Raw genomic sequence first — 25531 nt, 5'->3', positions numbered from 1 at the left:
CTCAATCAGTACGAATAAAGTAAAGTGGCATACAAATATTAGATAATCGTAGTCTCACAACTCCCCAGCCCAAGCGGCCGGTCAGTTTATTACAAAATCGCTAAGTCTATATAATACAAGTAAGTTATGCCACGCGCATCATGTATCTCTAGCGCCGGATCCTTTCCTTAAGAAGCAATATATATGCGCCCGCGCGGTTTCGTTCCCATCCGTTTCAAAATCCGTTCCGTTCCGTTGTTCTTTGAATACACTGTGTTTTTTTCTCTTCAACACGAACCGGCTTCATTATTTATGATATCCATGCTTTTCGTCTTCGTACATGCTTCCTCTGTTGAAAGAAGTTTCAGCTCCGATCCTATTTCGCCATCACGTCGACGTAGCGACCTGATTTTCTTCCCTTCTTGCCGCCTCTTCGCATAGTTCCCGAACCCGCTGCGCCGAGCAGATCATCTATGCTACTAGCATTACTAAGGCTCGTAGTCGGCCTGCTGGGCGGTGCGTTGATGGGTCCGCCCGGAGCGCTACTGGTGCTCTGGTTCGAGACGGACCGCATCATCATCGGCGGAGCGCCGGGAACTAAGAGGCTTTCCGTAGAAGCCTTGCTTATTAAAGCAGGAGAAGGTGTGAGTCGAGGAGGACCAGCAGGGGGAACACTCAATCCACCAGGAGGTGGAGGGGCAGATGTAGAACCTGGTGGAGGTGGAGTGCCGTTACGGGAAGCGGATCGAGGTGGCGGCGGTGTTGCCGCCTTAGCAGGAGTGTTCTCGGCTCCTGGTTTCTTGTTGACCCAGCGCTTTAGGTCTGGATCATATACGAAGCTGCTGGCTTCACCAAGCTTGGCTTTAATAGGCTTGTTGGCTTGGTCTAGAGATTCCTTTTTGCCGCCGCCGAACCATCCTCCGAAGCCCCAGCCCTTCTTGGCTGCCTTTGCTTCAGCAGCACGTTTCGCTATTACATCGTTAGCATCATACTAGCAATAAGCTCGTTGTAAACTTACCCTCTTCCTCAGCAACTCTTCGGACCATCTCCTCATTCTCCCGGTCCTTCTCCGCCTTGCTCTTCCCTTGCGGCTTTAAGCCAGGGATATCATCATCGTCATCATCCATGAAACTCTTCTTCTTAGGTTTCGACTCTGCGTCATCATCGCCATCATCATTAGAAGGGCCAGGCTCGTAGGATGGCGGTTCAAAGCTAGACGGCTGGAATGAAGGTGGTTCGTATCCACCTGAAAAGCCTTCGGTCTGCATTACAGGAGTCTCAAAGGTGGTCATAGATGGCGGTTCATATCCGTATGAAGATGGTTGGTAACCCTGGTTCGAATTGGAATTTGCTGCAGCTTCCGGTTTCGATTCGGCAGTAGGTGAGCTTTGTGGCTGAGACCCGTTGGCATTTGGAGATGCCTGCGCGGCGCCATATGGGTCGTAGCCTGGGAACGAAATACCAATTCCCGTAGGCTGCGGAACTGAATCCGATCCCCGGGAAGTTGGCGCATATGGCGAGGTTTGAGAAGCGGCTGGTGCTGCAGGTTGATAAGTAGAAGCAGGCGAGGAATTGGTTTGAGGGGCGTAAGGATTTCCATGTACGGATTGCATATCCGATCCGCGTCTTGGTGGTAAGTCCAAGGAACTTCGAGTCATTTCACCTGAAGTTCTTTCCATCGAAGATCTAGGAGCCGAGTTGTAAGGATCATGAGGTGTCATTGGCGCATATCGTGAAGCAGCCTTCGTAGCTGGAGCGGTAGGTGACGGCCCGCCGTTTCCATACACCTCGAAGTTAGAGACGGATGGAGAACGACTGATCGTAGGCGTTCCACCTGCTAGGCGGGCAAAAGGCCCAGATTCGGCACCAGCTTCGCCTGACGCTCCGTTGCCTGCATTATCATCATCGTCGCCAGCGACAAATTTGTTGAAGCGACTCCACATGTTATTAGACACTTGATCCATCCTAGGCTTGGGGATCCACGAAGAAGATTCTTCCTTTGGAGCCTGCTTTAGTCTCTGCATGAGGTCTTCTAGGGCCGTCTCAAGAACAGGGTTGTAGTATGGGGACTTCTTCGTTTGCGCAATGATAGCGTTATAAATGCTTTCGCAGTATGATAAAGCCTTATCCCTAAATCCGTATTCGGCGAGAGTCATAGCATGTTGTAGCTTGTATGCGGCCAGGTGTGAGCAGCTCTGAGCAGCATTCGAGCCTCCCGCAAGAGTGAGTCCGAACTCGTATACTTCGCTAAGTTGCAAAGCCTCCGTTTCTTTGGCAAATTGGTCAGCTTGGCGACGGTGATCAGCTCCAACAAGGACAAAGTTGACGTTAGGGTCGTCGAGACCGCCAAAAACAGCACAATTCCTGGCGAATATATAGCAAATATGAGCTGCCTCTGCTCTTCCGTATCCAGAAAGGAGGTTGCCAAGCGCCCTCAAAGCCTGTGCGTCACCAAAGCTTCTATTGCTTAGTATCAAACCAAGTGTCTCACGCCACTTGTCTAATCCCGCCAAGGCATCTTGTGACGCACCAATGGAAGCGGAAGTTGACATTAGCTGAAGCCCTGCTCGCGCATGTACCGGGACAAGTTCGTCCACCGACTCTTCGAAGTTTCCAGACAAAACACCGTAGAGGGCAGCGAGTGATTCGTTCCCGCGGCCAGGATGATTCACCTCCTTCTTGATAAACTCCTGAGCAACCTTCTTATACAGATCAGGGCTCTGCATTGCGTTCGAGATAAGCATTGCATGGCCCCAGAGTCTTTTATCCACCGCAGCCCAAACAGCCTTCTCGCGATCACCAGATAGTAGGTGCTGCCTGATCTGCTCAGTAACCGTAGAATCAACCGCATCCGCCTGCATGCTCGTAACTGCTGAAGAAATTCCGGTTAGATCAGCCCCAGTAGAGATCGCAGACGCGAGCTCTGTGTTATTAGTTTCAAGCCCAGGAGTAATGACTTCCCTGACAGCTTTATCTACTGTAGGGTTCCCTTCAAGAATACCGTCATTTTCCACAAACACTCGTAGAATCTTCCATAGTAGTAATCTTTCAATCGCTCTCTTGTCCTCGTGTGAGACTGTCTGGTGGAATGAGACGTTTGGGAGACTCCTCTCTAGCCCTTCGATGCCAGTAGTAAGCCATGCCAATATTTCCTTTTTCTTCGATTTACTCTTCAAAGGACCCGGGAATTTAGCTAGGCGCTCCTCTAACGGTTGAATGTCCTTGATATGCTTAACCTTCACTTCGCCCGGACTACGCACAATCATTGGTAATGCCTGACTTATGCCATATCGAGGAACATCGGCTGGGAACGAGGTTACCAGTGTTCCCCCCACGCCCCAAGTAACTACTGGCGCACCTCGCCATCTCTGCAACGGATCCAATTCTCGGCCATCGGTCGGCGGGACGAGATTTAGATGTTGAGACATCCCACGAGCTCTAACAACGGGTGCAACCCCGTTTACTCCGGGCATCTCACGAGGTGGACCTGTACCTTGCACGGAAGAGGGTCGAGGAACAGAATCGACCGGTTTCCCACTAGTTCGGCTACCATAGACTGCTCCAGGTGACTGGGTTTGCGGACGCGGCGGTGGCACAAAGTTGACTTCCTTGTGCTGCACAACCGGAGGCGAAAGAGGAACATAACTAGATGCCGAGCGCTTTGGAGGCGAAACCGTGCTAAAAGCAGGAGTGCTAACGGGGGGCGGAGTATGCATAGCTTGCCCCGGGTTATACTTCGATTCAGACGAAGCCTTAGGTGCCGTTGGTGGAGACCTCAACAAAGATGGTTCCTCCTCAACTTCTTGTGTTGGTGGCAACGAAGGCACTCTAGTAAGACGAGGTTCATACTGGGACGAGCTATTTCTACTTAAAGAAGGCACATCGCCATTGGGACTCGGAATCGCCTTGTCATGCGCCGCTTCAAAGTGAGAATGAGCAAGAGGACTAGAAGTTCGCGGCTGGTGGGCAAGCACCGGGGGCGGAACAGCAGTATATCCACCACTAGACGAACGAACGCTAGAAGGGGCGGGAGAATAGCGGCTGGCAGCTGGCGGGGGGTGTATTCCGTTCACGGATAGTTGAGCCGGCGCTGGAGAGTACCTGGCGCTTGCTGCGGGAGGAGGAATTGGCTTCGGAGGCGCCTGGGACTGTAATGATGCATAAGGGTTAGGACGCTCCGGAGAAGCCAATGACGCAATACTAGCCGGTGGCAGTTGAGGAGAATGCGACGGAGGTGGAGGTCCGTGAGGAGAGGCTTGAAGTTGCCCGTACGGGCTTTGCTGCGGCGGAGAGAGAGGGTTGCTGTGCCGCGAAGCAGGTCGCGGTTTCGAGGTCATAGGCAAGTCTTCGAAGAAACTACCCTTCGACTTCAACTGAGGAGTCGCCTTTTGGGATGGCGGAGGTGGATGTTGACTCGAGTGACTTGAGCTAGGGGGTGAGAGACTCGCGCTTGAAGCCCCTGATGGCGGTGGTTGATAATTCATGCTCGCGCTCCGTGGAGGACCGCTGGGCGGTGCCAAGCCGGAAGATGGCTGTGTTACCCGCGGGAGCTGTTGCAAGCTGATCCGCTTCTTCGGCGGTTTAACGACTTCCATCGGGAGATCGTACGGAGAAGTGTACCCGCCCTTAGACTTATCGGCAAAACTCTGAGCTTTAGATATAGTAGGCTTCGGGGGAGGCTGCCCATATCCGCCCATTGCTGGGGGAGGAGCTGAGGCCGAAGGAGCGTAAGAAGGATATTGTGGTTGCATTTGAGGAACTGCCGGAGCAGGCACGTAATGATTCGTAGCCGGTTGCGCCGAATATTGTAGGTTATCAGGAGTGTAACGTCCATTTAAACCTGCTGAATGGGGTTGGGGAGCCATATTATTAAGTTGGGGTGTAGAAATTGCAGGTATCGCTGGCGTCTCCTCCGTGGTGTCTTCCAGAAATCCTTCGTCGTCACTTCCAAAAATCTCTGCCGGGTCAAGCTCTCTAGATTCGTTTATCGAGTCCAAAAAGTCGTCGTCGTCATCATCAAAAGCGGCCGCCCACTTTGCGTCAATATCGGTGGCACCCGGTTGAGCACTGGATTCTTCCTTCTTCTGGGGCTCGGAATCACCGTTGACAGTGCCCTGAGAAGGCGCGTCTGATACCGCCGGTGCTTTCAGCGCAGAACTGTCGATCGGGCTCGGAACCTCTGAGTCTATAACATCATCGCCCATTACCATAGTCGTAGACTTCCTATGTAAAGTCCGGTCAAAAGCGCCGTCTCCTTCTAGTTGAGAATCCCCTTTACTAACTTGGTTGAAGAAGTGGTCTCCTTCTGTGGCATCATCTTGCGCAAAAGCATCTCCAGGATTCGAGCGATGAGGTTGACTATATCCTTCTGAGACTGAGACATGCTCTTCATTTTGCGGGATCAACGGTAGGCCTTCCTCAAACCGAGCATCGGATTCCTCCTCTCCGGCGCCTACGAGATCCCCGCCAACGTATTGTTGGAACGAACCCTCGGCTGGACTTTGTTCCTCGGCGGCGTAGGTGTGATCTTGGTTAAAAGTACTGTGAAAATCGGGTTGTGCGACCGAATCGGCATGAGTATCGTCCTTTTCCAAATCTTGGATGATATCTTGTGCCTGAGTCGAGGGAGGCGGCTGTTCTATATGGTCCTCGGTCGCATCTTCCCTCTGTGGCACAGCAGGGAAGGAGTTTGTCCTATCATTTGGAGGCATGAATTTGAACGGGTCCGTATCTGTTCGCTGCAGGTTCCACTCCGTCTCCTCGTCATCGTTGAAGCTTACTTCGTGGGACACGGTACGCGCAAACGAGATTCTGCTCGAATGGTTGGGCATATTGCTCGTTGGTACTGGTTCTGGTTGGGCAATGTCGCGTTGGTAACTGGATTCGAAGGTATCATCGCCCTGTGGCGCTGGTTGCGCTGGAGCGGGCGACGGGTCCGACAGGTCCCACGCGGCAGCACCGGCGTCATCATTATCGAATTGGTCAAGAAATGCGCCTTCGTTCATAGGCTGAGCATGAGATCCTTCCTCTATCATATCCGCATTCGGTATATGTTGACTTGAATGTTCCGTAGTCTGCTCATCGGCAGCCGTTACTGGCTGGTTTTGCGGCTCGTCGAGCTGTGTTGTTGTTGTTTGGTGGCTGTCGTTATTAGAGAGCGGCATCTTGGCTGGATGCCACGTCGCACTTTGGGTATCCATCTCCGAGTACAATTTATGGCGAATTAGACAATCATCGAAATGGAAAGGACCCGAAAGTAGAATAAAGAAATGGTACTGTAAGATCGGGACACGTTAGTTTGGTGGTTATACGATGTTTATGGTCTCATAGAGCAGCTATAGACGAGATCGCATGCCAGATATTGGCTGATCGGGATTCGTATTGGTATGGCTGGCTACCTAGGTATGGTTATAGGGGCAGCGCGCGTGCATTAACGGCCTTTAACGTCTGAATGGCCTAGACGTTTAGGCAGGTAACAAGGGATTCGAATGAATCGCATTCAAAAGTAAAACTGACTCACTTATACAAGAACAACTAATAAAGTAGTAACTCTGGTCTCTTTTGCTACAGGCAAAACTCCATTATTGTTTTAGAAGAGCAATTGCATGCTATGCTTCTCGAGAAGAATATGAAGTTCTGGGAAATTGGCAAGAGAAAAATGGAAAGTTGAGGCAAAGTGGCAGGTCCACAGTACATCCGTACCCTCTATGTACTGGATGTACATCCAATACATACCTGCATCGAAACTCTTTTGGGATCGTCCGTTGATACACTGGACCTTCCTACCCATGTAATCCATGTAACCCATGTTATTATGCATCGCGCACAAGCCACGCTAGTAAGCCTTTGGTTTAGCGGCCGAACAGAATAAATGACATAACCACGATGGAATATCTAGAACATTTGAAGACAGCTTGTCCCTACCTTCTCGTCCCTTAGCAGACAGATGCCATATTAACCGACAACTCATCGCATGCCGAATATTCTCCTAATTAATAGATTGAATATTTCGATATTGCACACAGGCTATTTTACGATTCGAATATTAATGTTGACCTAAGAGCATATCTGTCATTATCGCTTATGCGATGTCAATTATGTTTATGTCGGGTTATGTCATAGGATAAGTGACCCAAATACAACGCACGTATCTAGGTACCTATTAAAAAGCACGGTCGCTGCTCCGTTGCTCCATCATGGTACATGCTTCTTCCTTCCCATTCTACAGCCAGACAACCAATCCGAATGACAAAATGATAACATCTCCAGTGGATCTCACCGAGCTTCGGCGGCCAATGGTAATAGCCAAGCCTATGTAGCTAAGAAGCCCTGCCAGATTATTTTTAGGTTACGTTTTAGGTTCGCTCCGAACTCCGGGCAGTTCAGGGCAGTTCTATTTCGTGCCAGGCCCGCGGTTCCCTCAAATTGAAAGATTGTCATCCTCGCCGCCTCTAATCTCACATCACCCTGAACTTCGTCCGAGCAGCATCAGATTCGGTTTACGATCGTATGAGGTGCATACTCCTGAGAAGCTTCGCTGAGTTGCGAAGTGAATATGGATCCCCTATGTATTATACTCTTCACAAGTCATCACAACTCATAACTTTATAAATATCACCACAGCCCCCTTTACCAATTCAGCAGCCCCGTCAGCCCCTTCAACCCCTTGCGGCCAGCAAGGCTCCTAAGCCCACCTAAGACCCGTAACTGTGCTTCAGAAAGATGTCCGCCCTAGCGCGGTTGATCGCAGGAGCCGCATTGCGCTTGGATATCTTCCTGAGCCTCTCCGCGCCCGTCTCGTAGCAAGCCGGGACTCCCGTCTGCGAAAAAGGACAGCCCTCCTTAATCATCTTGGCCAACCCCTTTGCGCACAGGAGTACGTTCGGCATCCCGTGTCCGTTAAATCCGGCACAGATATACAGCCCCGGCTTCGAGGACACGGGGCCGACGTGCGGCGCCTCGTCTGCTGAGTACTGCGCGATACTTTTAGTTCAGGTATAAAATGTAAGAAGTAGAAGTAAAGGCACTCACGCCCATAATTCCCGTCCACACCCTATCCATCTGCACCTCCTTTCCCTCCCATCCGGCCAATGCTTTGCCTGGCCAGGCAGGAAAATACGGCACCGCGGGCTCGATCAGCGTCGAGTCGTCGTAATTCCTATACCAAAGATTTCTCCGGTCATTAAACGTGGTCTTCGCGCCGCCAATAACCAAGCTTCCGTCCGGCCTCGTACCATAATAACAGTCCACCGAAGCCGGGCTCTGGATCTCGACGGCGCAAGACCCGAGCTTCACCTCTGCCTGCGTCTTCGGCACGACCCTACATACGGTGCCGCGGGCGGGATAAATAGCGTCGTCGTACTCGGGCAGCAAACCACTCGTATACGCATTCGTCGCAAGCACAACTTTCTTCGCCCTGACAACACCCCTCGACGTCGACAGCGCCCAGTACCCCTCGCCATCCGGCGCGCCGGAAACCTCGTAGACGGGCGTATGCGTCTGCAGATTAACACCTGCCCTCACCGCACCAGCGAGGATATGCATGACCAGCTTATACGGCCAGACCGTGTGCGCCGGGTACGTAAACGCGACCTTCGCATCCTTGACCCCGGTAACCCGCTCCGCGTCCTCGGGGCCGTGGTACATGACCTCCTTTAAGGTAGGGCAGTCCAGACGCACCATGACGTCCCACAGCTTCTTGATCTTGGCCGCTTCGGCCTGGTCCACGAACGTGTCCGCCGTGGTCACCTGCTGCAGGTCGCACGCTATGTTTTCCTCGGCGACGAGGGCGGCTACCGCTTTCTCGTTCGCGACCTCGAAGAGGGCGACGGAGTTCGCGGCCTTGAGGCCGGCCTCTTGCATCCGCGCTGCTAGGCTGACGAAGAGGTCGGGCCGGAGATGGCCGCCTGGAAAGGTGGTTAGCTCTATGGTAGTGCTATAGTATACCCGTGCCTAGACTTATACGTGAAGTATAGTAGACTGCTTAGACAGAGTAAAACGACTCACCATTCCTTCCCGTAGCCCCAGAGCAGGCCTCCCTAGCCTCCAAGATCGTGATACTCGGTTTCACCGAGGACGAGGGAGAATCATCCTCAAGTAGGTACTTCGCCAGAGCCGCACCCGCAAACCCGGCCCCGATGATAACGATGTCCTGCTTCTGCGGGAGCTCCGGCGTGCTACGATGAGAGTCGAGCTCGTGTAGCTCCGTCCGCCAGTACGGGATAGTAGCGTTCGGGACGGGATAGGGTCTAGCCATTTTGGTCGAAGGTATGAAGGATTTGATTAGTATTAGAATTAAGGTCTTACCTGAATATCAGCCAGGAATTTTAACTAATTTGCTCGCTTGCTTGTCTGTACTTGTTTTGATCCAACGCATACCTGTAGGTAATATTGTAACCCGAGAGCCTTGTTTAAATACGATAATATCCGATAGAATAGGTAGTACTCCGATCCAAGGAACAACAGCACTCAATTGGAGTGAATGAGTCACTCTCTCACTTCCCAACCACCGTCGTCAGCAGATTCGTGGTAGAATAGTGTAGTATGCCGTGTATCAACTTAGATATCTCATATTCTGGCGATTCCTATAGGGCTGGATACGGTCTACCCTACAAGGTAGCGTATGCGGCCCTGCACGCGAGCTGCCTAGGTAGGATACAATCGTCAGTATTCACGATGCAGAAGTGTATAGTGTTCGTCAGCGACAATATGAGTCTATACCCTACATGAGCCAGAGCTGATAAATAGAGACACGAATCTCGCACATATGTGCAACCTGATCGAGTAACACATGCAGACCATTGAATCTATACTCCCCCCTTCAACCAACCATATGCACTCGAATATGACTGCCTGTTCCGAGACGTGTAGTTGGTGACGATAACGCCCTTATAGTACAACATATCTTGCCCGACTCTAATGTAATTGCTAATGTCATACCCGACCGCTTGTTCAGCCTTATCCAACCCTATAGCCTCCGTCATATGAAAAGCAATGATCGCATATGTGACGTTGCAGTAGAAAGCGGTTCAAATGGAGCCTCAATTGCATCACCCGCACCGATGACGCGGCACGCAGCTAGAGCCCATGCAGAAGTCTACAATTAGTTTCTAGAAACAATTGCAGCCTGAAGTATCTAGATTATAGTACGGAAGTGAAACCTGCAAACCCCCTCGATCATAGCTTGAAACAATTACGAGCGCAACTATGCGCGTCCTGTATCCCAAACGCCATGCTCAATGCCGGCGTACCTTACGACACCTGTCCAATTCAAAAATGCCCCCCCTAACGCCCTTTCAATATGATCAACGGACAGTAGTCAACGACTCGTAACCCGCTCTCCTTTCCGTTCCCCATAGCTACCACCAACCTCCTAAGCCCTCTGCCGCTTATTCCCAAACGCGCCCCTCCCCTCGCCGCCCTCGCGCGCCCTCTTATTCTTACGCTCGATCTCCTCGCGCATGATGCGCTCCGCCTCGCTCATCTTCTTCGGCAGCTCGAAAGCGGGGGCCTTCTTCGCGGAGCCCGCCGTCAGCGCGTTCTTCTTCGCGGCCGCGAACACGTTCTTCGCTTGAGGCTTCGCCGTCATTTTCAGCGATACGGGCGCCGGCGCCGTCGGTTTCTCGGCCGTGGCTGTTTGGGGCTGAGGCTGCTGCTGGGCTGCAGAGTCTGTTGATTCGTTCTTGTTTTCGTCTTTGGGTGGACCTGATGCCTCGGGAGTTGATGTGGACTTCTCTGGTTCGGCGCTGCTAGACGTAGATTGAGTGGTAGCCGGCTTCGCGCCGAAGGATAACTTGATCTTTTCCCCCTCTTGTCTTTTGAGTCCTCCAGCCTCTTCCGCTTTGTCGTCTTCGTTGTCTTCGGTTGATTTTCCTGCGGCCTTATTTGCGCGGCGGATCTGCTCCCTGATCATCATCTGTTCGCGCTCCTCGTCTCCCTTATCCTGCATCTCCTTCCTTCGCACTGCCTCTTTCCGTCGCAGGGCTTCGGGAGAGTCGTCGATCCAGGCGATTTGGATGCCCTTGTCTGTTTCTTCGACCTTGCAGATACCTTCTCTTCCCAGGTGCTTCGCGAAATCCGTAAGCGAATGCCATTTGGTCGCGTTCATGTGGATGTGTTCCTTATTAGCAACTAGTAACCTGTTAGCAACGCCCAACCCTTACATGGTTTATCCTATGGTCTCTACTCACTGTAGTTCTGGTAGAAGTGGTTGATAAGCACCCCCTTCTCCCCATGCGACGTTCGCAGCAGCTGTAAGAAGTCCTTGCGAAACTCGGTGCTGAATTGTTCGATGTACTTTTTCGGGTCCTCGCCCACCAGTAACATCTTCCTCGTATGGGATTCGCTCTGCGTGTGCATCTTAAATGCGTTGGCATCGCGACATTGCTTTTCGCATATTTGGCAGTACCAACGAAGTCGCTGCAGTCCCTTCGATTTGAGCTTGTTGCTCACATACTTCGTCGACCCAACTTCCGCTTTCGGCATCTTCGCGTTATCGTTCGGGCTTCCGAGGTGTGATTGTGAAGATTTCGACGAAGAGTAAGTACGATGACCTTAGGATAATGGGGGTCAAAGGTGGTAGGTTGAGAGAGAGTCGAAGTTACTAATGGAAAAAGTCGATGATTTGCGCCAACGAAGAGAGATAGAAATAAAGTGGCGGTACGCAGGTGCTTGGACAATGTAAATAACTTATCGATAAGAGATATTCAGTTTCCGTTGCGACAGTTGCTGTCAGCTGCAAACAGCCGAATAGCGTAAGATTCCTTCCTTTCGAAAATCAACGAATCAACACCCAGATTCAAGCCTCACACCTACCCAGGTTGGCAAAACCTTACCACATTACTTGAGGGACGGGTGCGCTATATTGTCAATTACACCTTCATGGCTAAGTGAGAAACAATTTGATGGATTATCTACCTAAGTCATATTCATCCAACAAAATATGGATAAAAGGGGTTATCGCACTACTGTTTTAAAACATCCACGGCTACAATCCACTTCATTCTCACGAAATCGCGCAAACAGAGACTGATAGCTTCAAGCCATTGCTTCGGAATCATATGCCTAGCGAAACGCCAAATTGCATTATGCGTTGTATCCTAGCTCACAATTCTATGCAAAGAGATCTATGAAACCTTGTGTTTTTTAAACCCCCTAGTAAAGCTCTGGTTGGACAGGTTCACTATTACATCAAGCCCGTGTCGAGAGATATACACTAACTACATGTTTGTAGCTAGGTAGGAGAAGGGGTGAAATAAGTAGAGGGCGCGACAGGCCTGGTAGGAGTTGAACCTAAATCTCTACTTATCCATCCATGATACTCCTAATATTTGTAGGTAACTAAGCTGCCCCTACATGGCGGTATAAACGACTTTGCGCGGAAATATTACACCACTATTCAAGGAAAGTGAATAGGTTCGTGTGTAATATGTTCATGGCCCTGGTGGCTTCTCTCGCATCGATGACGCACGATATGTTGATCTCGCTCGCACCTAGTCCGACGATTAGCAAATAATATCAGGTTTATAATCGTGGAAATACCTACCCTGGGATATCATCTCAATATTAACGTTATGTTCTCCCAGCGTGGAGAACATACGGCCGGCAATACCGATCATATTCTTCATCTCTGCACCCACCAAGCTCAGAATCGCCATGTCCAGCAATATGCTCACGTCGCCGCATTCTTCCAGTTCTGCCTTGGCTTTTTCGAAGTGACGAACGGATGGGCTGCTGGAGTGGATGGCCATGGATACGTGGACCTCACTCGTAGAGATCAGGTCGACTGATATCCTATGGCTGTTGAGGATCGAAAACACTTTGGCGAAGAATCCATGAGATATGGAGCGCTTGTTCGAGTGGACGTTGATGACAGTGATGTTATTCTTAATGGTAACGGCAGTGGGTCTCTTTGGGTGTTTTTGTAATGATGTTTCCGACGGCCGGGATCTCTTGATCTGCTGTGTGGGGGAATGTACGGGGTCTGGAACGACAATGGTACCATTACCACGAGGATTATTCACATTCTTGATGCGAATAGGTATCGGCGGATCGGCCTTGATGACTTGATCCATAGTCAGGTGATGGATGACTTCAGAACCATAGAAGGTAAGTTCTGCTGCTTCGGATGGCGTGATGGAGGCTAATAATCTTGCTGTGGGAACTTTTGTGGGATCTGCCGTGAAGATACCATCCACCTCCTTCCATATCTGCAGCTCTTGAGCCTTGAGTCCTACTGCAACCAATGCCGCGCATAAGTCGGTGTATCCTCGACCTATGTCTCCATCCATCAAGCTACCAGGGACGTTGCCAAAGAAGCCTGTGACAACGGGTACTCTGTCATTGCAGGCTTGTATCCTCTTCCGGAAGATGGCCGCCGCATCTTTGTAGAAAGCCGGAGTTAATCGATCGGAGCTGTCATAATGCATAACATCAGACATGTCTACATACTCCGCATCAACATGCTAGTATTTGCGTCAGCTACCTAATAAGTAAGCAAAAGTTTTCTCTATGAATAACACACCCTGTCTTTCAATAGGTAGGCCATGAACCTGCAGCTCAGCTTCTCGCCAAAGCTGACAACCCGGTCCTTGGATCTAGCATTGACCTCTAGATTAAATCGCTTGGCGGCAATGATGTAGTCTATTAGTTCTTGGCAGTCATCTTTGATGTCCGAGGTGAGAGCTCTTTGTAGGTCAGGGTTCTTCACGAAGGTCTGTACTGCCAAGACGTGTTCATTGCAGATGTCTTGGACGACGAGCTTGGCTGCGTCGACGAACTCAGTCTGTGTGACATCATTGCTCGTGGCTGCTGATATGGCACGCAAGTGTTTGTATACCTCCAACAGGCTATATAAATGTATCGTGTTAGATCAATTGGGAGCAAATACCGATATAGGGGGCCCGGTGACTCACCGACTGGTGGTGCCAGATACTTTCTTGCCAGAGCTTCTGGCAGAGCAGACGACAGCGATCTTATTCGAACTCAAGCTTGCTCTTATCATTGGAAGTCAGTACAATGTTGCAGCAAAAACCAATTGTATCCTCATACCGAACAATGTCTTCTGCAATCTATATTCAAGCCAGACGAGGTCAGTTGTGCTAGATCGAGGAATAAAGGGCCGGTGAGAGACAAACCGAATCTGGAAATTTCCCGACGCTTGTACCCCCGAATTTTTGCACGATCCAGCCTTCACTGCTGGTATTGCCTTGGAGTATGGCGTCCATGGCCATGAAAAAGAAAAGAGCAAACTCCTTGCTCTTGAGCGTTGATGCCCCTCTGGTACGACGTCACAAAGTCGAAAGGAAAATATTAGTGATAGTGGGGTGGATTTAATGTAACTGGCGAGTTATACTGTTAGGGTGAAAATAATACTGCGTATGGACGATGTAGAAGGGTAGAAAAACCGCCGGATGAAAATAAGATGAATAAAAAATAAGTCTAGGTGTATGAAGCTTCACGGTAAATTCTTCCTATTCCTAGAGGTTTGAAATGACAAGTGAATGAATTGATGTTAATTCGTCAGAAGTTAGCCCGAATCGGAGGTTCCATAACTGGTAACGACTGAAAAAAAGATCTGTCTGCTATAGGGTATATGCTGGGGCGCATAGCCTATGCGCTGGAAATTTTCAAAAGAGGTTTCGCACGGTACCAACAGAGAGAATATCATAGTAAACACCCTTCACGTGACAGTACAAGCACAGTAAGTAGTGTCTCATGTAAAAAGTGGACAAAGTTCTAGTAGCGGCTCTTAGAGGGTGTCACTAAGGTTGCTTTAACCGTGTAGAGTTAACGATGCTAGCATGTGAACTCTATGGACATGAGACATCATCTAAAAGCTGTAATATATTTACTCCCATCAAGTATAGCACACGGCATATTAGCAAGAAGACAACCACGAAGAGGCAAACTAGGAAGATTTAATGGGAATTCGTCGTTTTTATTCAGTACGGTGACTGCTGCTGCATGCCCCAAGCGCAGTAGTTGAAGTGAACAATATGTACACGAGAACCAAGGTTGAGTGGGCAGAACAGAAAATAAAGTAGGGGAAGAAGTATCAGACAACGCCCTCATACCCATTGGGTAGGATAGGAGAGCCCGGGGGGAATCTTCGCGGTATCATCACCCAACTCCTCACACCAAATCCCTCTAATACAATGGTCTCAAAACGATCAAACTCCAATCCACACGTCCTTTTCCTCGTCCGATATGCAGTCGCCCACCCGTCCATGCTGAGATTATACAACTCGCACACAAGCCAACCCAGATCTCCTAATCGATCTGTTGATCATATAATCATTCATCGCGTTATCATTAGCCCAACCATTTGCTTTGGCTATTTCCCCGAGCCAAACGATCAAATATCCCGTCCGAAAACGCCGAGTATTATTAGTATATGGGTATGTTGCAACCCCGGGAAAGTGGATGATCGTTTTATAGTACATATAGTACGTTGATTCGAAAGAGCACGACCGATTACAAGGTCTGCTCCGGACCAGGAGACGGTTGTCCATGGCCATCGGTGGTGGGGAATTCAAATTTCCCTATGGGGAAATCTTCTTCGGGAGTCCTGATCCCAATTCCACTATCGTCAGGATTCGCAGACTCGTGTAGGGAGTCTTGGCCATTGACATCGAAATGCTGAGGAAATGGCGCGTGATCCGGTTGGGGCTGCGTGGTGTGAGACATGTTGAAATTGTCGCCGCCATTGCTCATATTCGAGTCTCGTTGATTTGCACCGTTATGGTGCGCAGATTGCTTCGGAGCATCACATACAGGTGATGCAGAATTCTTCGACGTCATAAAACCACCGTACTCTGCGAGGAATGCGATCATCTCGTCCAGCCAGCACTTGGTAACCCACCATGCTCCGAAGCTATTGCCTTGAGCCATGGTGAGATCACGCATGACTTCCGTTCCGACACGTTGAACACACCAAACAATGTCAGCCGCCGTTGCATATGGAAAGCGGCTAGGGAGGGAATGCAGAAAGTTAGCCCATCGATCTAGTACGCCCTTATCGTTCGATTTGGCCATTTCTGATGCCTGTGGGACCTGGCCCTTATTGATGAGTCTATCACCATAGAGAGTGAGACACTCTACTCCCCACGGAACATTGACGGGATCGATCACATCTCGAATTTCTTCAAGTAATAACTTCACCAGATCATCCATGGCTCGTGTCGGTACACATTCCGCCACCTTGCGAAGTCTGACCATCGTAATCCAGTCAGTGTACATTAGATCGCGATTCTCAGAATTCGCCAGCATGCTTGCAGCGGCGTGGGCAGTGAGATTAACTCTCAGAACTCGATCAATCAGAGCAGCAAAGATGGTGGCAGGGGCCTCCTTAGCTCGAAGCACATGGTTGGGCTGTCCTTGGTAGGCATTGCGAATATGCATGACCAATCGCTCAGAGATGCTCCTCAAAGCATCTAGGACCTGCTTTGGGATCACTTGTAGCGTGAGGAGAGAGATGATTTGCATCATGCGCTGGTATAGCATAAAGTCGCACTCTTCGATCCACGGTGCGATGCTAGGGTCAGAAAATAGCTTCTGGACAGGCATTGTAAGAGTTCCCTGGAATGATGTGTACAAATGAAAGAAAGTTTTATCCTTGCAATAACGCATACATTCAATCAGGGAGGTGCAGTGCGACCGGTATAAGGCCGTCAGAGACTGAGCCGCGTCCGGATCTGTTCCCGGGGGCAAAAAGTCGTCGATCTTAGGCAGCGTGATCGATCCAACAGAAGGCTCATCAGCAGCGGTGATGAACGCCAAGCGAAGCTTGGTCTTAGAGTTAGCTGTTTGTAGCTGATCGAGCTGAGTCACATCCGGTTGGTGATATAGACTGTGAGATGTAGAGACTCCTGCCAAAGTGAGTCTACTAGACTGACACTGGCTATCGGAATGATGGGCAGCTGTTGGAGACGGAAGCGTCGATTGCGCAGGGTTCGGAGCCGGTGACTGGGACTGAGCAGTATTGAATGTTTGCGTGAACGGGGTGGGATCGGGGAAATTCAATTGAGGTCGAACTGAAGGCGATCCAAGCTCGGATTGGTTGTCAATTAGAGAGAAATTGACATAATGATACTTGGATTCCCCTCGAACCCCAAGTCTGCGTGTCTTCAGTCCGGGAAACAGGACACGAACCAACTTGCCAAAGCTTGCAGGATTCAAGATTGTTATTCTCTCTGTCCCACATCGAGTAGCGTAATGGGCATACACCCGACCTCTAGGAACAGAGCCTTTGCCCTTCGTACAGACTTGACTGATCCTGTAGTTATACTAAGTTAGTTTATCCTGTTAACATCGATTATTCGCTTTCTCCTCAATATAACTTACCATAGCATGGCAAAAATCTGCCGTGCACGCTCAGAGTTCGGGCCGCGCTCGTTGCCATGTAGTTCCATAGCGACCTCCCCGAGGGTGCGATGCTTGTTGGCTTGAAAGAGCTGGCGCATTTCAAGCTCATTGTTGGCACTTGTTCGGCTAGAGCCTGATCTAGTACCAGCGTTACCAGCATGCAGGACAACCGCACCATCGGCTTCCTCGCCTTCTTCGCGGTCCATCATTTGGCTGTCCCCATCGGTGAAGCTAGCATTCGCGCCAAACGTCTCAGGAGCTACAGCGTTCTGTAGATTGTGCTGTTGGGGATAAGCCATGGTAGATCCGACATTCGAGTGCATGGTCGGATTGCTCTGGAAAGACTGTACCTGCATTTGAGATGCAGGTCTAAGCATCATGTCTCCGGTGGACATTTGTTGTACTGCAGAGGCATCGCCAGGTTGGCCAGGGTTGGTCGCAATCCATTGTTCGGAATAAGTAGGGTGGGGACCCAGGTGAGATTGCGAGTCGAGATTGGGTTGGGTGGAAATGCTGTGAATAGACGTAGTAGAAGCCCTAGACTGAGTCCTGCGACGTTGATGGAGCGCCATTGCGGTGGCCTCCAAACCTTGATCTACGGTGGCGATTAGGATGAGAACGAACAAAATAAAAATAAAATAAAGTGACCGTCGATGGCGTAAAGCACAATTGGCGAATTACAGGGTCTTAGTAGGCATTGTGCCAGGTGCATTTGAGGGTATCCATGATGAGATGGGATAACATACCGGCTTCCATTGTTGAGGGTAATAGCCTTGTTTACCCCCGAAGATGTGGTGTGCGACCACGGATAAACAAGCGAATCAATGCTAATCAGCAAAGAAACAGCGTGCGCGACAGACAAATCGAAGATGGAAGGTGGAAAACAATTAAGTTAGGGGATATGCTTTCACTTAGCGCATGCATTGAAAGTGGGCGCTTTACTTTGCATGTGCCCTTGAGTGAAAGCTTCAAGGCGGTTGAGGTTTGTGAGAATGAAATTGGGAGACCAAACAACAAGAAAGTTCTCGTCGGGGCAACCGTGGATCTGCTTACAGGTTGGATGGTTGGAAGCGGGAAAAATGGGCCGAGCGGAATTTGTAAAGTAAACTTTGGTCGAGGGTTAGTAGCGGGTGTGGCTGGTTAGTTTGTTACTCACCCAATCTTAGTGGCTAGAAGCGCGCAACCGAGGATCAGAATAAAAACATCAGGTCACGTGATGAGCTCCGAGCGGGCAATACATCCACGGATGTATTTTTGTATTTTTCACCTTGAACCAACAGGATTTTCATATGAATATAGATACCTATACATGGATCTACTAGTATTCACATACTGTTCTTAGGTACTCAATACCAGCCCAATTCCCATTATATCATAATTACAGATTGATATATGGATACATACACGTATGCACCTATACTGTATAGAAGTATCCATAAGTACAATCTCCGTACAACACTTGGACTTCCTCTCGAGTATAAATATTGGATAACATCAATATTCCTAATGCGCATATGTGCAATGTCTTCTTTTCCTTACTCGTCAACCTATATGCTTGCAAGCCTCAAACGAAAATATACCTGTCTCAAGATCAAAATATAGAATCGTGCGCCGTACTTCGGAATATTCATTATTGTTATGAGACACCACATATCCATGATGTAGATACTCGGATAGTTCAAAGTACATTGCGTATATACAGCAGCTGTATATGTACTTACATTATGTATGTGTGTAATGCCATAGTCGGTGTAACACATAGGCACCGAAGGAAGGATCCTCCAATGAATAATGGATGAACTCATTGCTATGGATAGAGTCGTGGCTCGCCTTCCGCCTTCCGTCATTCCTACAACCCACTACGTAGCCTGGTAGCTCTTAACTCCCCCTTCCCACAATCCGATTTCCGATTTCTTACAATACCTACCTACCTGCACCCATCATTGCTAATCTGCCAATCTTGCTCTTTAAAAATCCAACATAACTCCTATACCCGGTTTCTTAAAGCTTCACCTCGTTACTGAGTTTGATACCTAGGTAATCGCCTGGTTAATCTGATTTTATTTTGGCCATCGACATCAAACATATGCGCAAGTACTAGGTACGCAAATAACTTCTCCCTTCCCGCATACCAAGCAACAATACCAGAGACTTGGGACTCTTCTCCCAATCTCGCAGTCTCGTAAAGTCCGGCCGACTCCGATCCACTACCTAGTATGTGCTTAGGTGGTCGTTCAAGTTCCATTCCTACGTGTACATATTAAGCAAGGTGGCTTTTTACTAACCCTAAATACTACCACAGCTTACTTCGCTTTGACATCAGCAGCTTTCCTTCCCCCGCCTCCTGCGCAACCATATCCGTCTTTGTCGACATTTCGAGAGAAAGAAGAACAAAAAATCAATCTACATCCTCTTTCCAAGCTCTCCAAGCTCTACCAGCTCTATCAGCTCTCTCCCGATAGCCAGCAGCAATTATGTCTGCACAAGATCGTGTCCAGCACTATGTCGCTCAGCTCGACCGCGAGGTATGCTACACTACGCATAATTCCCCAGCCTTCCGGTTGATTTCGATTCTGGATGTGTCGCATGCTTCTAAAGGCTGAAGACTAACAGTAATCTATAGCTCTCTAAATATCCCGCCCTCAACAATATTGAGAAGCAGACTTCGGTTCCCAAGGTTTATGCCGTCATTGGTGTAGCTACTCTCTACTTCTTCTTTATCGTCTTTAACCTTGGTGGTCAACTCTTGACCAACTTCGCCGGCTTCGTGATCCCCGGATACTATTCCCTAGCTGCTTTATTCAGTAGTGCTAAGGCAGACGATACTCAATGGTTGACAGTAGGTTTACACCATCAATCGTGCTTAGATATAGACCATGACTAATTGTCTTTAGTACTGGGTCGTCTTCGCCTTCTTCTCGTAAGCAAGCAGTCGCCGGGCTTCCACCTTGGTTCTACGTTACTGATTATATGTCGCAGCGTCCTTGAGAGCGCCTTAAGTGTTGTCTACTGGTTCCCCTTCTACTATACCTTCAAGTTTATCTTCCTGCTTTGGCTCTCGCTACCCGTGTTCAAGTATGTAGCCAATCGCTTCTTTTGTTATTGATCGCAGGCTGACGATAGTGTAGCGGCTCTCAATTCATCTTCCGATCTTTCCTCCAGCCAGCGCTTGGACGATACTTCAACGATTCCGGCTCAACTGCTGCCGGCCTGCGCGCCAAGGCCGACTCTTTTGGCAAGGACCAGTAAACTAGTCTGTCTGATGCGGCCGCCGCTATGAGCATGGAGAATCACTAGATCAACCCGCACATGTTCTAGCAAAAGCATGTTGGTAAAATTGAGCACTATGGCATTTGTTAGCAAGGGTCCATAGTCGGGTCATATGCGACGCCCTTTTATGAGAAACGAAAGAACTATCATGGATAGCAATGGGGTGGTTGGAAAAGGGCTTCTTTGCTATTGCGGTGGAATGTAGTAGCTCCTTTTCCTTCGGAGAAATTGTTTCCCTACCTAACAGGCAGCTATAGAATTTATCGAGTTTGTGCGTATAGAGGTTGATTGTGAATTACAAGTTTGCCGATCCTCATCGCTTTGACTTGTGAATGGGCCTCATCATTGCTAATATACATTATATGCTGCAGGTCTAGAATTTTGCTATGCATAGGTACCAAGAAAGTGATCACGCAGAACCCACCATAAGCATGTATGTACTAGTGTTCATGATAGAAATTACTCAAACGATCTGATTATCTTGATAAAAAGGAACTCATGTCATACTACTGCGCATCTAGGTGAATGGTATATACCATAGGCTTAGAAACGCTTCCAATGCTATTGTTTAGCTTCTTACGAATCTGGCACCTGATGTGATGGACTACTTGAGGTGCTATAAAGTCATATTAGCAAAATCCATGCCACATCCTTCTAACGTCGAGACATCCGTCGCCACGAGCTTCAGTCCTGCCAGTTTTCCACAAGTTCAACCATGGTGCCAGCTACCATTATGATAGACAACACATTTGTTGGCTGAACGCCATCGGGTTACCAGGCTCATAGTCATCAGAAAAACGAATATGAAATATGATAAAAAAAGCGTTGCAAGCTTACCTACGTTACTGTGCAACGCCGGCGTTATCCACGTCTGTGGCAGGCGTCAAAAGGGGGTGATGGATACTCCATACTCCATTCGGTGTAATATGACTGATCCTGGATGTCCGGACTTGCTTCAGGTCATCACCGCATCATGGTAGCCAGCAATTAAGGGCCCTCGTGATGATGGTTTTAAGCAAGGGATTCAATGAATTTACTCTCGACACACGCATCGGAGTCGTCAGCAGCGTGGAATATAAAATATGGCAAGCTGGCGATGATTTGAGTTGGTGGTCTTAAAACTGTTATGTAAAAAAAGAGGAAAGAAGAAAGAAATTTTCATAACTCTAAATTTAAGTGCAGAACAATGACGTTCGAAAAAATTTGGAACGGCTTTCACCGCCCCGCTCAACCGAGTAAGGTACAACCCAACTGAGCCCATACCTAGCACCTAACACTGGCAGCTAGGGTCCTGTAAGTCGCACAAACAGGGCTATCATGCACTAGCTCTTCACAGCTTCCGCAGCGTACAGTTACAAGTTACAAGTTACAACTAAAAAGTTGCACAGGTTTAGCGCCCTTTAGGTCCTCTTTGACTCCTCCACCAATGAAAAACGCCACACATAACAACCTTAGCTTCTTGCAGTCGGGTAGTCGCCAGGCGCATTGATGAAAACATTTCGAACTGTAACTTTAAGTGTGTGTGGTGTGACTTTCCCAATTCTTCCGTCTCGACTAAAATCCTCCAGAATCAAAACTTCCTCCCTACGATCTACGAAATAAAGAAGCTCTCTGAATATTAATATTAGCATTTACGAATCTCATCATCTTCTCTCCCACAACTACCTCTACATTGTCAAGAGAATATTCATCGTGCCAACTAATTACGAAGAAGAGAAAAAAAAAAAAATCGAATCTTCCCTGTCAATACTCTCTACGTATCGTCACTACGTCTACATACAACAATCCCAGAAGAGCCGGTTTTCTACACACATACACACGCACACGCACACCATTCGCTCCGTAGTATATTATCGAGACAGTTAAAGAAGTAGTTGAGGATTAGGTGATAGGTGTTTCGATAAATATTGAATTTAAGTGGGAGTATTGGTGGCACTGGGGAGTTTCGACATAGTCGTCCTGATCAGACCAACCTACGTACATATATTAGGAATCCAACATGGATAGACAGGAATCGATATGGACTCGCCGTAACAAGTAAGTCTAAACTGCATCGTGGTATGGATTTCATCTTGGAAACTAACATTTTTCAATTCCGTAGTGTTAGCAACCTTTCGCTATCTACACCCAGTCAACCCGATAATAATTCCACCACCCCGCGAGACTTTTCTAGTCTAGCTCGTAGAAATGGCGGCAGCTCCTCCCACGGCCGCTCGAACCCCTTCAACGCGACAACTCCCGGCGGCAGCCTGACGTCTCCGACCAGCGCCGGAGGGGCCAATTTTGGTCTCGGATCCGGCGCATTCGCATCGTTTGGCTCGGCGGCGAAAACCCCGAAGGCACAAGGGAATCCCTTTGAGCAAGCCATGGGTGCCGTTGGCGCTAAAGCCCCCTCGGCCGAGAAGTCGGCGAAGGAAGCTACGCGAAGTACCGCCGTTGGCAAACCGTCGATGGGTTCTATAGCTGAGACGGGCGCTCAGCAAGGTTCCACCCCATCGATTCACCCTCTCCGCGACACCTGGGTGTTCTGGTATCGACCACCCATTACTAAGGCCAATGGTTACATCGAATATGACAAGACTTTACATGCCATGATGACGGTAAAAACTGCCGAGGAGTTCTGGCAGGCATACTCCCATTTAAAGCGCCCGTCGTCGCTTCCTACGGTTTCAGATTACCATCTCTTCAAGAAGGGTATCCGTCCGATATGGGAGGATGATGAGAATAAGCTGGGTGGGAAGTGGGTTTTGCGACTGAAGAAAGGCATCGCGGATCGCTATTATGAGGATCTCCTAATGGCTTGCGTGGGAGATCAGTTTGGGGACGAGGCCGACGAAGTCTGCGGCGTTGTGCTTAGTATGCGCAACGGAGAAGATGTTCTCAGCATCTGGACTCGCAGCACTGGACAGAAGGTTCTCAAGATCCGGTACGTGTCTTCCTAACTGGCATAACCTCTCAAGCTCTTTCAGCTTACAATAACTAGCGAGACGATGCGACGCGTGCTTAGCTGCCCGCCTGAAACCCGCATCGAATTTAAGAGCCACGACGCCAGCATGCAACAGCGTTCTGCTATTGACGAGATGCGCCGCGAGAAGGCGGCGCAGAATCACCACGGCGAGAAACGAACCCACAACAATAAAACGCGACAGTCGCAAGATGAGCAGCGATCATAGTGAGGTCCTTGCACAGCTTAGTGACAGCTTGAGCTTTGGATAGCCGCGTTAAGCAATAAGACGAGTTTAACTCATCAAAATAAATAACATGGATTTTTACACATATTTATCCGGTGAGGGCGGTCCCGATGGAAATTCGTGGTGATACGTCGAGCAGAAAGCGTTCTGATTGATGCAGGCAGACATGTGGGCTATGCTTAATAGGGGTTTATCTTATCCCTCGGTGACGGTGACGCACTTATTTGCCCAATGCCTTTTATTAGGCACGGCTCTCGAGCAGAGCTAGATCTAGGAGCGACGACTACCTAGATACTTCATAGGAGCATCGGAGGCCGTCCTTGTGGAATTATAGTGTGTACATTAGGTCTGGAGGATCATAACTAATGGGTTCTTGAAAAGCAGGAGCTGGAGCAGGAGCTGGGCATCGTCTAAAAGGCATCTATGAAACCTTATACTATTATTGCTACTGCTGTTATTGCTGTTACTGGTACCGGTACCTTTTATTAGGTACGTTGGGTACCACCGACTGTATTAGGATGGGCCCCTCTACGATGTAGGTAGGTTGGCATAGGGCCGCATGAGCGAGTCTACGCGCGTTGTTGTATTGTATAGCTAGCTAGCTGTATGTATCAATATGAAAATATTAAATCTTAGCTAGATGCTACGGTGGATTTACGAATATGTTGCTATGGATCATGAAATATGTAGATGTATATCTGAGCATTTTGAGCGATTGTATGTGCGACGACAAAGGGTTGAGTGAGATGATTCTGTTCGCTCGAATTTAAGGGGTAATACATCTACTCGAAAAAACTTGGAATATCAATATGTAAAATTATGCCAAGGGGCTAAATAGGCCACTCTGAGTAGACAAAATAATTCAAGAATATTTCCCGGGATAATAGGAAAATAAGATGTTAACCATACTACAGAGACAGAAGTACGATATTACTCTATTATCTTATAACAAGGTATAAGATATAACAACCTTAGATACCTATTCAACCCATCGCAAATTACTAACCTAGGGGGTATTAGTTAGCATACATTGAAAGAATTCACCAGCATATCAGGAACGTGCAACTATTCTCTACCTGTATATAGCTTTAATTGTAGCGAATCTCTACCAATATATATTCTCTCCTTTTTATCTCCCGCCCATTTTTCTTCATGATATAGAGTTAGTGTTTGCCCCTATTCGTGAGAAGTACTGGAATGACTCTACCTATTTATCACCCTAGAGTAGAACTAGCCTGATAAATAGAGATATATAGAAGCGAAAGACCATGATTTTCATTTATCATCTCGAGACGAGATTGTGACCAGTTCTCTCGTTCTGCTACCTGCCTACCTTGGTAGGTAGATGGTAGTCAAGCTTCGTATTCGATTAATCCACCGTGGGGGCAATTCTCCCCACGTCTGGAAGTGATAGTAATGCAAGGCGCAAACCGACTAATAATCGAGTTACAAGAATATAAAACCCACCTCGCTTCTATGAGGAAATCCTAAGGGTAATTCGGCTTTCTGTTCCTTTTCCCTTATGACATAGTTCCATGTAGGTACTGAAGTTATATACGGAAAAGCGTACCATGAAAAAGGTTGCACATCAGAAACCTACCAAGGTACCAGCAGGTAAGAAAGGGGAACATTGGGTAGTTTCTCCCCCATCCGATCATATAATTCCCAACTCACGCACCACAAAACATATCACACATCTCACCATAGAAATTGGAGCCTCTTCGTGA

General features: G+C 48.6%; 7 protein-coding genes across 7 annotated transcripts; 2 read left to right on the top strand and 5 right to left on the bottom strand.

Moving 5' to 3' along the window:
* Positions 1 to 24: 24 nt before the first annotated feature.
* On the bottom strand, positions 25 to 6628 carry F4807DRAFT_404168 (Sec23-binding domain of Sec16-domain-containing protein). The gene is made up of 3 exons (XM_047996086.1): positions 6500 to 6628; positions 998 to 6254; positions 25 to 948 (listed from the first exon to the last, which is right to left on the bottom strand). Exons 2-3 carry the CDS (start codon positions 6177 to 6179, stop codon positions 356 to 358), a joined length of 5775 nt encoding a protein of 1924 aa, XP_047859184.1. The 5' UTR covers positions 6180 to 6254; positions 6500 to 6628; the 3' UTR covers positions 25 to 355.
* Positions 6629 to 7261: 633 nt separating this feature from the next.
* F4807DRAFT_5190 (FAD dependent oxidoreductase) lies at positions 7262 to 9470 on the bottom strand. Its single transcript, XM_048003146.1, has 3 exons — positions 8986 to 9470; positions 8011 to 8885; positions 7262 to 7952 (listed from the first exon to the last, which is right to left on the bottom strand). The coding sequence occupies exons 1-3, from the start codon at positions 9233 to 9235 to the stop codon at positions 7674 to 7676; spliced, it is 1404 nt and encodes a 467-aa protein (XP_047859183.1). The 5' UTR covers positions 9236 to 9470; the 3' UTR covers positions 7262 to 7673.
* Positions 9471 to 10156: 686 nt separating this feature from the next.
* Positions 10157 to 11616, bottom strand: F4807DRAFT_5174 (domain of Kin17 curved DNA-binding protein-domain-containing protein). The gene is made up of 2 exons (XM_048003144.1): positions 11169 to 11616; positions 10157 to 11109 (listed from the first exon to the last, which is right to left on the bottom strand). Exons 1-2 carry the CDS (start codon positions 11461 to 11463, stop codon positions 10352 to 10354), a joined length of 1053 nt encoding a protein of 350 aa, XP_047859182.1. The 5' UTR covers positions 11464 to 11616; the 3' UTR covers positions 10157 to 10351.
* Positions 11617 to 11745: 129 nt separating this feature from the next.
* Positions 11746 to 14522, bottom strand: F4807DRAFT_404152 (aspartate kinase). The gene is made up of 6 exons (XM_047996085.1): positions 14115 to 14522; positions 14029 to 14048; positions 13893 to 13973; positions 13502 to 13826; positions 12524 to 13442; positions 11746 to 12470 (listed from the first exon to the last, which is right to left on the bottom strand). The coding sequence occupies exons 1-6, from the start codon at positions 14208 to 14210 to the stop codon at positions 12373 to 12375; spliced, it is 1539 nt and encodes a 512-aa protein (XP_047859181.1). The 5' UTR covers positions 14211 to 14522; the 3' UTR covers positions 11746 to 12372.
* Positions 14523 to 14758: 236 nt separating this feature from the next.
* Positions 14759 to 18405, bottom strand: F4807DRAFT_404148 (RFX DNA-binding domain-containing protein). Its single transcript, XM_047996084.1, has 2 exons — positions 17323 to 18405; positions 14759 to 17254 (listed from the first exon to the last, which is right to left on the bottom strand). The coding sequence occupies exons 1-2, from the start codon at positions 17913 to 17915 to the stop codon at positions 15454 to 15456; spliced, it is 2394 nt and encodes a 797-aa protein (XP_047859180.1). The 5' UTR covers positions 17916 to 18405; the 3' UTR covers positions 14759 to 15453.
* Positions 18406 to 19817: 1412 nt separating this feature from the next.
* F4807DRAFT_455113 (TB2/DP1, HVA22 family-domain-containing protein) lies at positions 19818 to 20592 on the top strand (the record flags this gene model as incomplete). Its single annotated transcript, XM_048000661.1, has 5 exons — positions 19818 to 19868; positions 19967 to 20182; positions 20238 to 20263; positions 20323 to 20418; positions 20472 to 20592. 5 exons carry the CDS (start codon positions 19818 to 19820, stop codon positions 20590 to 20592), a joined length of 510 nt encoding a protein of 169 aa, XP_047859179.1.
* Positions 20593 to 22268: 1676 nt separating this feature from the next.
* F4807DRAFT_5044 (translation initiation factor eIF4e) lies at positions 22269 to 24444 on the top strand. Its single transcript, XM_048003116.1, has 3 exons — positions 22269 to 22650; positions 22715 to 23539; positions 23597 to 24444. Exons 1-3 carry the CDS (start codon positions 22613 to 22615, stop codon positions 23784 to 23786), a joined length of 1053 nt encoding a protein of 350 aa, XP_047859178.1. The 5' UTR covers positions 22269 to 22612; the 3' UTR covers positions 23787 to 24444.
* The last annotated feature ends 1087 nt before the right edge of the window (positions 24445 to 25531 follow it).

Source organism: Annulohypoxylon truncatum (assembly GCF_022578515.1).
Source record: "Annulohypoxylon truncatum strain CBS 140777 unplaced genomic scaffold F4807scaffold_1, whole genome shotgun sequence".
Taxonomy (NCBI): domain Eukaryota; kingdom Fungi; phylum Ascomycota; class Sordariomycetes; order Xylariales; family Hypoxylaceae; genus Annulohypoxylon; species Annulohypoxylon truncatum.
This window is presented reverse-complemented; position numbering and strand designations above follow the sequence as displayed.